The sequence below is a fragment of the Parus major genome, chromosome 28, assembly GCF_001522545.3.
Source record: "Parus major isolate Abel chromosome 28, Parus_major1.1, whole genome shotgun sequence".
In the NCBI taxonomy this organism is placed as follows: domain Eukaryota; kingdom Metazoa; phylum Chordata; class Aves; order Passeriformes; family Paridae; genus Parus; species Parus major.
This window is the reverse complement of record NC_031797.1, coordinates 1,245,319-1,257,702: the sequence shown is the minus strand read 5'-3', so window position 1 is coordinate 1,257,702 and position 12,384 is coordinate 1,245,319. Positions and strand designations below refer to the sequence as shown.

General features: G+C 58.0%; 1 protein-coding gene across 1 annotated transcript in view; it reads right to left on the bottom strand.

The window, feature by feature from the left end:
- Positions 1–8: 8 nt before the first annotated feature.
- The window catches only part of ONECUT3 (one cut homeobox 3), a 23,581-nt gene continuing 11,205 nt past the window's right edge, over positions 9–12,384 (bottom strand). Inside the window, exon 2 of the mRNA XM_015651561.1 lies at positions 9–2,273. Within this exon, the coding sequence (XP_015507047.1) occupies positions 1,981–2,273 (293 nt within the window). The 3' untranslated portion in view covers positions 9–1,980. The remainder of the gene's footprint in view (positions 2,274–12,384) is intronic.

Genomic DNA, 12,384 nt, shown 5'->3' with positions numbered 1-12,384 from the left:
TTTTTTTTTTTTTTTCCTTCTTTTCCACAAGGTGCCTTCCTGTGACACAACTGATCACTCCCAAAGTAAAGTGAATCGAAGAAACCATAGCACTAGAACACAGATGGTACTTTTTACCCGCATAAATTCAAGAGTGTCCCGTTTTGGTTTGGTTTTTTTTTGGTTGGTGGTTGGTTTTCTTTTTCCCCAAGTGGTGGGGGAAGAGGGGGACCTTGCCTCCCCCTTCATCCCCAAGCCTCTCCCAGCCTTTCCCCGACTCCAGGACACCCTGGGCTGGCAAGGAGCCCTCGGGGGGCTGGGAGAGGGTTGATTGTAAGGGTTTGGCCTCGTGATTGCTTTTTTATATGGCACAAGTCACCATGGAGAGCTCGGAGGAAACGATCCCTTTTGAAGCTAAGTACCATTGCTCCAGAAATTCGCGTTTAAGGCAGGTTGTTAATTGGCACAAAAAAAAAAAAAATCTGGCGTCTTTTTGATAAGTTGCCGGTCTTTGTTGAGCTTGTTTGGTTGTGGTTTCTGTTGTTATTCCTTTTTTTTTGGGGAGGGTTGGTTTTTTTTTCCCTTTCAATTTTTTCGGGGAGTTTTCCCCCTTCTCACACCCAGGGCTGGATTTTGCCACCAGATCCCTCGGATTTTTCTTTTCCCACCGTGCACCAACGTTGGTTCCCAGGAGGGAATTTTGTTGTTGTTGTTGTTGTTGCGTTTTTGGTTTCATAATTTCTTTGGTAACAGAGATGAAGAGGGAGATGGGAGGGGGCAAGAGTGTGTGTCAAAGGGTGGATGGAGCGAGATGCAAAGCCAACAAATCTGCTTTGTCTGTGTCCATTCCTCAGCCGAAAAGTGAACCAGAAATCCAGAGGTGAAAGGTGGAGCCAGTCACCAGGAAAAATCAGATCCTTCGCTCCAAGTCTCTCCTCCCGTCTCCTTTCGAACAATTGTTATTTTAAATACCCGATTTCTGTAGCTAAAATGTGCTTCTTTGACCTGCTGGGGCGCCAGGCGACGCGGAGCAGCTGGGGTCCCCTTGGGATGGGGTGCTCGGGTCCATGGAGGCAGGAGGGGACTCCTTCACCGCGGAGCTTCTCTGGGAGGGATCTGGGAGCGGGGTGCTCTCGTGGGTCGGGGGCTGTGAGTGCATGAGGGGCCTTGGGGTGTGGGTGCTCCTCAGAGTGCCCGGGGGGATCAGAGGAAATGCCCAAAGAGGAAAAGGGAGAACAGGAATGTCCTCAGCCAGGTTTGCAAACCCCTCCAGAGGTGGAAGTGCCATGAGGTGCTGGCACAGAGGGTCTGGCTGCCTTGGGGAACCCACTGCACCTCAGCAGGGGAAAACCTCCGGCACCCAGAGACCTGGCAGGGCCCAGGAGCCCTCCAGGCACACTGGGAGCGCTTTCCCTGCTCAGTCCCCTTTGAACCGTGGCAGGTGTTGCCCTGGTCCAGCGGGGCTGTGCCAGAGCCCAGCCTGTGACACCAGTTCTTGTGTCACCCCCACCTCTACCCCTCCCCTGTGGGAGCCGTAAGGATGGCTGTGACCGAGATCAAGGCTGGTTCAGAGGTCAGGACAGGCCCCTCTCCCCAAAAACCTTCATGGGTGGGGGAAGACAAGGCTCTGTGATCCCCGAGGACCAGGGATGTTTCCTTCCAAACAGAGCCTCGCTCCTCCCTCCATCCCACGCCACCCCTTGCTCCCCAGGGTTTCCTCGGAGCCCTCCCTGGACAGAGGTGACCTGGTCACAAACCCTGTCCCTGCTCCACGAGCTGGCAGGAGGTGGCAGCAGGAGGTGGCAGCAGGAGGTGGCAGCAGGAGGTGGCAGCAGGAGGTGGCCTGAGGCCCACGTCCATGGCTGACACCCAGCTGAGGGTTTGGGAGGCTGATGGACCCACCCCAAAAGCACCCACCCCGGTCAGGCCATGCGTGTGAGTCTGGGGTTGGCTTTGTCATGAGGGGGACATCCAGGAAGGGGCAGGGAGGGCTGGGGGACATCATGCTTTGGAGAAAGTGCTTGTAGACGACGAGGGGACCCCAGGGTTGGCGCCTGGCTCCTCCTGCCAGCGGTTCATGCACCGCCGGCGGGCGTTCATGAAGAAGTTGCTGACGGTGTTGAGCTCCAGGCCCAGCTGCTGGGAGATGGTCATCTGCATCTCCTTGGACGGGCGCTTGTTCTCCTTGAAGATGGCGATCAGGGTGCGGCGCTGCAGGTCCGTGAAGACCAGGCGCTGCTTCTTGGGCTGCAGGCTCCGGTCCTTCTGCTGCTCCTGCTCCTTGCGTTTGCAAGCTGGAGATGTTCAAAAGAGAGAACAGGGCTGTTAATTGGGGCTCCCCACCCTGGCCCTCTTGCAGGTTGCCCAGCTGCCTCCCAAAATCCAGGCCCTTCCCTCCGGGAGACTCGCTGGCTCGTGTCCCTCCACTCCCTCCTCTCCTCCCTGTGCCTCCTGAGAACCTGCTGGGAAGGGACAACGGCCTCTTGTGACACCAGTGTGACAAAAGCCTGGGGGAAGCCCAGAAAATCTCAGCATCTCCAGCTGGCCCTGGGACTAAAGACTGAGGAAAGCCCTGGACTGCTCTGCTCTTGGAGACTGGCCATTGGGATTCATCCCTAAATTCTGGGGGTTATTCATCGGCCTCCCTTAGCATGGTCTCACTCTCCTCATCACCTCTGCAGATCTTCCTGGAGGACTCAGGGAACCGGTGTCTCTTGGCCACCACATCCAGCTGCCAGCTCAGAAATGCAGGGAAGAGCCGGGGACAGGGACATTAAGGATTGGTCACTCTGCAGCCTTAATCTTCCAGCATCAGCTTGGAAGGGCTGATCACACACCCACCTGCCCTGGGGAGAGCTTTTCCTGCCTGAGTCACTGGAGGCCCCAGGAAATTCTGTGTCCCCTGTGTGCCTTTGCTACCAGATCCTCTGGCACATTTGTCAGCAATGAATTAAAAGCCTTCCCTACAGGTTTGGCTTGAGCCAAAGGTCGGCACAGAGGGGCTGTCATGTGGGGAAGCCAGGAAAGCCCCCTGACTCTGCATGAGGGCAGAGGGGGAAGTCAGTAAAATAAACAAATATATGAATTTTAATTGTGGGGATATCAAGCACACTGTTGGTGGAAGAGGTGGGACAAGGGGACCTTTGCTATGTTTTCCTGGAAAACCACAAAGTGGTGGAGGTGGCTGATCCAGCTCAAAGCAGGGCTGACCCTGAAGCTGGCGAGGTTTGATCTGGCTGCTCAGGGATTTGGCTGCTCAAGACTCAACCAGACATGGAACTACAGGAACCTGAGATGCCATGGGCGAGGCAGGGCATGGATCTGACCCTGCATGGCTGGGGACAAAGCATTTCCTCCTGGGAAGCTCAGAGAAGAGAGAGGAAACCGTGGGCTGAAGACTTCCCAAAGGAAGTCCTGCTCTTGCCCGGGGCAGCAGTGGTTTTCAGCTTTTGGGGTTTCTTGGTTCAGGTCTTCTGAAGGATTTTGCAGGGAAGGCATGGCTCCCTTGAGTCATTTGCTGTTTGGGTGGCAGATTCCACCTTGCTCCTCTCAGGCTCTGCAGGAGCTGCAGGGATCAAAGCAAGTTCCAAGCTCCAAGCACAGAGCTCGGAGGGGCCGGAGCCAAGGCTGAGATGCTGCAGGGATGGGACAGCACTGGACCTCGGGCTAAACCCCTTCCTGCTCTCCAAACACACCTCCACAGCCAAAGGGGAGGTGGTGCATAGCCCAGGAGTGGTGGGAGGGTGTTTGGAGTAATTTCTTCCCCACTGGAAACAAGCAATCTCCTCCTCCTGTAGTTCCTCAGCTGCCTCCACTACGAGCCCTCTTCACATCACCTCGACCTGAGAGGAAGGATGATATCCACCCCTTCCCCTAGAGCTGGGGAAATCTGGAGCTCACTGGAGCAGACAATTTATCCAGCAGATTTAGCTGTGTGTCCCAGCTGCTGGGCTCCGTCCTGGCGCTGTCCCCACGCGGTGCTGGGAGCCACCAGCTCTGCTCCCACTGCGCAGGGGACGGGAGGCACCGAGCTGGACACCACCAACCACTCTCAGTCCAAATCAGCCACCCCTGCTAAAGCCAGTGGAGAACCTTCCCCTCCCCTTCCCCCCCCCAGGCGGGTTTGGCTGCTCACCACCATCCCTAGGGACAGAGGGACACTGAGTGATGCCAGGGGACCCTGTCCCAGGGGTACCTTACTCAAACAGCCAGCAGAGAATGTGGAAACCTACCCTATGACCATCAGATGCTTGCAAAAAGAACAAACAAAAAAAGCCTTTATAGAAAATTTGACTTTTTTTTCCCCAGACATGAATTTTTTAAAAAAACAAACCCAAAGTCCCCCCAAGCCAAACAACAAACAGAAAAATTCCCCCCACACTTGTGCCCCTTGCCCACCCTCCCGCATCCTCCCGGCACCCACGGCATGCTCAGCTCCTCCTGTGTCCAAGGTGGGCTCCTCACACTCCACCCACGGGGCTTTTGCCCTGCAGGGTGGCACTTGCAATGCCTCCCATGTCCCCACGGGACCTGGGGACGACCCAGCTGTCACCCTGCCATTCCAGCCTCTCCTGTCTGCTGGCACCCATTCCCACCACAGTGCTGGACACCCAGCCCGAGATTCAGGCTTTCAGCTTTCCAACCTCCCATTCCTTTTCTAGGAGTGATTATTACAACCCAGTCTCCCATTAATAACTCTGAGCTCCGAGGCAAACACAAACCACCAGGGCCTTGCTGTAAACCTGGGCTCCTGCAGTAAAAGCAGTGCCATTGTTCAGGCAGGTGACATCCCGCTCCTCAGCCCTGAGCCCCCTGCTATTTTGGGTTATTTTTGGTCTGCGCTGCTGCCGGCGGCCACATCCTACATTTCCTGTGCTGGTTTGTTTATTTATTAATTTCCCTTTCTGCTGACGCAGCCCAACACCCCTCTCCCCCAGCTCAATCTAATTACAGCTCCGCACAGCAGCGATCGATGGGGACGCTGCTCAGATCTATTTACGGCAGCCATCAACCCCTCAACGGAGGATCTTTTTCCCATTCCCCATCCCCTGGGCGCTGCTTTCCCAGGCAGGCTGGCTGTGGCTGTCCCCATGTCCCCGCAGGCAGCAGGGACGAGGGGCAGCGGGAGGCACGGCTCTGACTCCCACCCATATCAGCTCTGGGTGAGGCATTTTCTCTGTGCTTCAAAATCCCTTTTTTCCCACCCCCAAGTTTTAAGATCCAAATAACCCAGTTTTGGTTTGATGTTGTTTTTCCATCGTGTCCTTCCCGGCGCTCTGGGCTGGGCTGGGGATGGGGACATTTCTCTGCATCGTGTCCCCACAGGACAGGATTTGTTCCTGGGCTTGTCCTGCTCCTCCTGGGGCACACAGGACCCTGGCAGTGGCAGGACTGACCATGGGAGAGATGGATTGAGGTCTCCCATTGCTGGGGGATGCTCTGTTGCCAATGAGGGGTTAGGCTCACCCACAATGGGGATTTCTCCTCCCTCAACCCCTCCTCAGCTCATTTCACGCCCTCCAAACCCAACCAAGGAGCTCAGAAGTGACAAGGAGGGGACACCAGACGCAGGGGGATGGAGTGACAGCACAGATCCCTCCACACTCCGGGCACACAATCCAAACAACCCCATCCCCGGGGCAGCTCTGACCCCGCTGCAGGAAAAACACAAGGAGCAAAGACAAGGAGGAACCTCGGGCAGGGAAAGCAAGAGGAAAGAGCCTGAAAAGCAGAGGCATCCCACCCTCCCTCCGGAGGATTCTGCCGAGGGTTTCTGCCTCCCGGGAGCCTCATGTCAGAGGGAGCGCGTTTTCCTTGACTTAACCTTGACAGCTCCGAGCGAAACATCTCCCAAATCATTTCAGAGGGGACATAATAGAGACAATCAAATGGCTGCTGCTCAGGAACTGCAATTATGCCTCGCAGCGTGAACCCCGCCAAGCATTTAACTAATACCTGATGGCTTTGCAGGCTCCCTCAGCCTGCCAGTCCCTGCATTCTCTATTATACCAGCAAACCTCTGGTTTTCGGCCCCAGCGTGCTCTCCCTCTCCATTAACTTGCAATACAACCTGTAATTTTCTGCCCACTTTGCTTAAGTGCTGGTGATTTGTTGAAATCACAAAAGACAGCCAGGGGCTTTCAGAGCCAGCACGAAGGCTGTAAGCAAGGTTAGGGGGGAAAAAATCTGCACAAAACCCACCAGTTTCTCTCTTTTTCTCCTTGTCAAATCATCTCCCAGGGGTGGAAGGGGAGTGAGGAGCATTTATGGGCTCAGAGAGACGTGGAGGAAGGGATGGAGAGGGGGAAGCTGGATGTGGTTGGCCAGGTGGGGCCAGGTGTCCCTGGTGCAAAGGTGGGATGGGCTGATTCCACCGGCAGGCATGGGGTGAGAAATGTCCCTGAGCAAAGCTGGTTTCTCTCTGTGCCTTTGGGATGGGCCCAGCCCCTGGACTGCCTCAGTTTCCCCTTCTCCTTGAAGGGGCTGTGGCCAGGTAGGGGTCAGACCCTTCTCCCAAGTAACAAATGACAGAAGGAAATGGCCTCAAGTTGCACCAGGGGAGGTTTAGATTGGATATGAGGGAAATTTTCCTCATGGGAAAGGTTGCCCAGCCCTGGCACAGGGTGCCCAGGGAAATGGTGGAGTCACCATCCCTGGAAGTGTTCAAAAATTGTGTGGATGTGGCACCTGGGGACACGTTTGAGCAGGGAACATGGGAGTGTTGATGGCTGAACTTGATCTAAGAGGTCTTTTCCAGCCAGTTCCATGGCTCTGTGATGTCACTCCGGGGCTGGGTGTCAGTGGTTCAGCTCCAACCCCACTGTTCTTCTTGGGAACTTCAGCTCTGAGCAAACAGGAATGAGCCCAGAGCCTCACCCAGGGTCTGGAGCAGAGATCAGGGACTTTAACTCCAAACCAGCAATCCTCTGCTTCACAGTGGGGCTGGCTGGGTGCTGGGGCAACTGTGAGAGCTTGGTTTGACTTCTCTTGGCACTGCAGGAAAGGAGGCCAAAGAGATTTGTCACAGAAATTCAGATCTTCTCCAGCTGAGAGAACACAATGCTGACAGGACAGGCAGCAGTATTGAACAAAGGAAAAGCACTCAAAAAACAAACCTCAGCTTTCTTTTTTTGCCTTTTTTTTTTTTCTTTTCCCCCTGAAACCCCATTTGGTTCCAAACACAAACAGATGGGCACAGGGGATGTGGTGTCAACCATGCAATGACAGGAGCAGGGCCTGCCCTGCAGTGCCCATTCCTGGGATCCTCCAGGCCTCAGCAGCACATGAGAAAAAAACCACTTTTTGGGCTCCAAAACTCGTGGGGAATTTTGTGTGCCATGATCCCAGAGCATCTGAGCCACTCTGTAATGAAAGAAAAGCCATCAGAAGCCATTCAGAGTGTGAGAGATGTGGTCAGGAGCTGTGATGTGTCTGCCTGGGTAGGACTGGCCTGGCCCAGCCGGGGCTGGCAGCCCCACACGTGTCCCTCGGTGTCCCCATGGCACAGGTCCCTCGGTGTCCCCATGGCACATGTCCCTCGGTGTCCCCATGGCACAGGTCCCTCGGTGGGGCCAGGCTTCCCCTGCTGTCCCTGCAGCTCGAGGAGAGCCCCTGGTCATTGGTATGCAGCCAGAGCTGCAGGGGGAGCCTCTCCCCGAGCCCAGCAAATTAAATCTTCCTCTGAACGCTGCAAATGAGGAGATGAGATGAGATGAGATGAGACAAAGCGCTGCCGCCTGCACTTCCCTTCGCTTCCCTTCCACGCCGAGGATTCCGTGGCTCATCCCAGGGAGCAGCTCTGATCCAGCCCACCCCACACATTCCCCAGAGCCCAGGGGCTCCCAGGGGTGGCATCTGGAGGGAAGGGACTGGAAAGGGAAGCACAATCCCTCCATCCTCTGCTCAGGATCCTTCCCAAGGCAGGGGTCCCATCTCCTGATTTGGGATCATCAGAGCTGTCCCAACACGCAGAAGAGCCCCCAAGACACCTCATTTCCTCTCCTCCACTTCTCAAACTCGGCCTGTCATTCCATGGGTGGCATTTTCAGCTTTCCCAGCCCTGAAGCAGACGAGTTTGTCTGGTTTGAGGGCGGCTGAAGTGACACAAAGGAGCTGTGGCTGCTGCAGCCAGGCTTGGCTCCATCCCTCCACATTTGCCCTGGTTTTGTTCTTGTCCTTTCCAGGTGAGCTGTTCTGGCCCTGGTGGCAGCCACCAAACCCCTCAGGGACACTGAGACAGTTTCACATGACTTAAAAAGGTGAGTTTGTTGTTAAAAGCATTTCCTTTCTGCAGAGGTTTCATTTTCCACTTGCTTTTCCAGACACCTTTGTGAAGGCAGACCTGGTGCCCAGCTCCTCTCTCCCCGCCACCCAGGGGAACCCGATCAGCTCACAGCCCTGCTGGGGAGTCACTTCCCCCATTTGTTCCATTTCCTCCTTTTCCAGGCCTTTTTTTTGGACCAGGATCAGCTGCTTTTATTGTTCCGGTGGAGACCACGGCCATGGGGAGCTGCTGCCTGGGACCGGAGCAGCTGCTCCAGTGAGGCAGGGCCGGGCAGGAGCCCTGGGAGTGCTGGCGGCTGCTGGGTTCTCCTGACTCCTCTCCCGAGTCAGCATCACTTAGCGTGACGAGAGCAAATTGGTGCTAATGAAGTGCCGGAGTCAGGCAGCGCCCGGAGGGATGGCAGCGGAGCAGGGGATGAGGTGGGGATGCGGCTGGAAAACCTCCATCCCCTGAAATAACTTTTCCTTGCAGTCAGCAGGACGTGCTTGTGCTCAGCGTTGGTGCAAGAGCCCCAAGTACAGAATCTGGGGGGGAAAGGGGAGTTTGGGGTTTGATTTGTGTCACAGCTGCAGGAGGGGCTGGTGTTGGGTCAGACATTGGGGCAAGGTTCTTCCCCCCGAGGCTGCTGGCACTGCCCAGGCTCCCCAGGGAATGGGCCCGGCCCCAAGGCTGCCAGAGCTCCAGGAGCGTTTGGACAGCGCTCTCAGGGATGCTCAGGGTGGGCTTGTTGGGGGGTCTGGGCAGGGCCAGGGGCTGCGCTGATCATCCCTGAGGGTCTTTTCCAGCTCAGGATATTCCAGGATTCTCCCACTCTGTGAGAACAAGGTAATGCTGGACAAGGAGGCTGCGATGGGCATCTGGGGTGGCATCACTGTGACACTCATGGCTGAGGGTCCTGTGCATTCCACTCTGTCCTCGCCCCTTCACACAGGAGAGGAGCAGCAAAGATCTTCCTTTGGCATCAGGGATTCCCAGCAGTCTGTTCCTGCCTCCAGCTGCTCCTGGAACTTGAGCAGGGACAATGAGCAAGTTCAGTGTCAGTGACAAATCTTCCATCAGAGTGTGTTGGACCTGAGCTGGTCTCAGCAGTGGTGGTGTCCAGAGAGGGCCCAGAGCCATCATCAACCACAGAACATGTGCTGGAGAAAGGGAAAAAAGCAGTGGAGGGGAAAAACCCAAGAGTTTCCTCCATTTCCTGATTAAATCTGGTCATGGGCGCATTTCTCGAGGTGAGATGGGAAGGTCCCGCGGGGCTTGGCCGAGTCAGTTCCCAGTGGGCTGCTGGATTTCTTCCTCTGTAGTGCAGGGAAAACCGGGACAGTCTGTAATCCTCAGGGTGGGGCATCCAAAGTTTGTGTCTCCAGGAGCCTCTGAAGGTGGGCAGGATGATCTGCACAGGGACATCGGCTGCTCTGGGTTATCCCTGAGCCCCAGCAGTGCATGGCAGGAGGGAGATGCAGACTGGAGCCCCTCCAAGGTGTGCCCTTCTCCAGGGAGTTCCCAGCCCTGTGGCAGCCCTTGTCACAGCCTGGCTCCAGTGTGACCCCAAACCCCGGGTGTTCCCACCTGGCACAGAGCCAGCACAGGGGGCAGGAGCCCAGCCCAGCAGGGTCTGAGTAATCCCAGCCCTGAGCACAGACTGGGAGATGAACTCATGGAGAGCAGCCCTGGGGAGAAGGACTTGGGCTGTTGGTGGGTGAGAGGCTCAACCTGCCCCGGCCACAGGCACTGAGCCCAGGAACCCCCCTGTGCTGGGCTGAGCCCCCAGCGTGGGCAGCAGGGGAGGGGGGATTCTGCCCCTCTGCCCCTGTGCTCAGGTGAGACCCCACCTGCAGAGCTGCCCCAGCCCTGGGGAACAACAGCAGGAGGACGTGGAGCTGCTGGAGCCAGTCCAGAGGAGGCCACGGAGCTGCTCCAAGGGCTGGAGCCCCTCTGCTCTGGAGCCAGGCTGGGAGAGCTGGGGGTGCTCACCTGGAGAAGAGAAGGCTCCAGGGAGAGCTCCGAGCCCCTTGCAGGGCCTAAAGGGGCTCCAGGAGAGCTGGAGAGGGACTGGGGACAAGGCCTGGAGGGACAGGACACAGGGAATGGCTCCCAGTGCCAGAGGGCAGGGCTGGATGGGATATTGGGAAGGAATTGTTGGCTGGGAGGGTGGGCAGGCCCTGGCACAGGGTGCCCAGAGCAGCTGGGGCTGCCCCTGGATCCCTGGCAGTGCCCAAGGCCAGGCTGGACGGGGCTTGGAGCAGCCTGGGATGGTGGGAGGTGTCCCTGCCATGGCAGGGGTGGGATTGGATGGGATTGAAACCAGTCTGGAATTCTGTGACAGCGGCAGGGACAAAAGCCCCATTCTGGTGCTCAGCATGGCCCCCCAGCTGTGTCCCCCTCACCCCTCTGGCCCAGAGTGACACCGACCCCTCCCAGGCTGAGGGTGAGGAGGGGTCCCAGCCCCGAGGGGTCCCAGACCGCCCCCCCGCCATTTCAGAGCGCTGGTCCCGCCGGCTCCCCCTGCGGCCGGGAATGGTTTGTTCCGCCCCGCCCCCCCGGCCGCGCTGTGCCGTCCCCGCCGCGCTGGCGCCCCCCTGCGGATGGCCGGGCTCACTCCCCCCGGGGCGGACACAGTGGTACAACCCGCCCCCCCCGGCTGCCCGATGGTCCGGCCCTTGCGCCCCCCTCTCTGAGCACCATGGGCCGGTCCGGCCGCTCCGCGCACACGGGATGGAGCGGTCCACCCGCGCCTCGGGGGGGGGAGATGGACTGGGAAACACCGGGAGCCGCGGGAATAGCACTGGCGGCCCGGAGAGGGAAGTTCCGTGTGCCCCATCTCTGCCCCATAGCTCCCCATCACTCCCCATCACTGCCCAATCACTGCCCCATCGCTCCCCATTGCTCCCAATCACTGCCCCATTGCTCCCCATCACTGCCCCATCGCTCCCCATCACTGCCCTTCGCTCCCCATCACTGCCCTTCGCTCCCCATCACTCCCCATCGCTCCCCATCACTGCCCCATCGCTCCCCATCACTGCCCCATCTCTGCCCCATCGCTCCCCATTGCTCCCAATCACTGCCCCATCGCTCCCCCATCTCTGCCCCATCCCTGCCCCACACATACGGGGCAGGAAAGCCACCCCAAAATCCCCACACAGCCACTACCCCGAGCCCCACCGGGACCCCGCTGTCCCCCGGGATGTCCCCGGCCGTCCCCCCACGCTCGTGGGGCGGCCGTGGCGTGGCCGGCACTAAGCCAGTGACTCTTAATACACCGGCCCGGCGTTATTAGTTCAGCTCCCAAGGCATTTCCCGCAGTAATTGCACTGATCTGCCAGGGATTATGCGCTGCCACTGTAACGATGGATGATGTTTTAATTTGAGCTGGGCATCTCCGGGGAGAGCAGGGCAGGACCGAGACCCCCTGAGCTCTGGGGAGGACTCAGAGCCCTTTGAAAGTCGCAGCATGGGGTGAAGGGGGGGTTTTAGGGTGAGGGGCAGCCGGAACCTGCAGCCAGCAATCGGTGCCCTGGCTGGGAGCTGAGCCAGCTCTCCAACCCAGCGTGGGACACCAGTGATCCCAGCTGGCTCCAGCTTCCCCTGCGTGGCTGGGGAGGGCCGTTCCCAGCTCTCAGATCGCTGCTGGGTGGGGGTGAATGATCACTGCCCCCCGGCTGCTGCTCCCGGCCCCGTCCTGCCGGGAGGGAAACCCACGGGCAGAGGGCTCCTGCCTCCTCCCGTGAAAAAGGCAGCAGAGAACCTCCCTCCTCAACGTTACCTTTAAAAATGACCCCCACCCCGCGCTGTTCCTTCTGGTAAAGCAGCAATTAATCACGGCAAGGATGGGATAGATTTGTAATCAGCTCCCCCCTCCCACCGCCCCCATTTCGCAGCCCTGGGTGTTTTTCCTGGGCCGCCCCCCCGTTCCCCCGCCCCATTCCGGGTGGGGATGGGGCCAGCGCAGCCCATTGATCCTGCCCGGTCGATTTTATTGAAACTCCCACGAGTGGCTTTAACTGCGTGTTGGATATTGCTGGCACATCACTTTGATGGCGACGTGACCGGCGGGAGCTCGCCGGCAGGTTTGTGGGGAGGGCTGCGGGAAGGGGGATTCATCCCCAAGGAGCTGCCCCATTCAT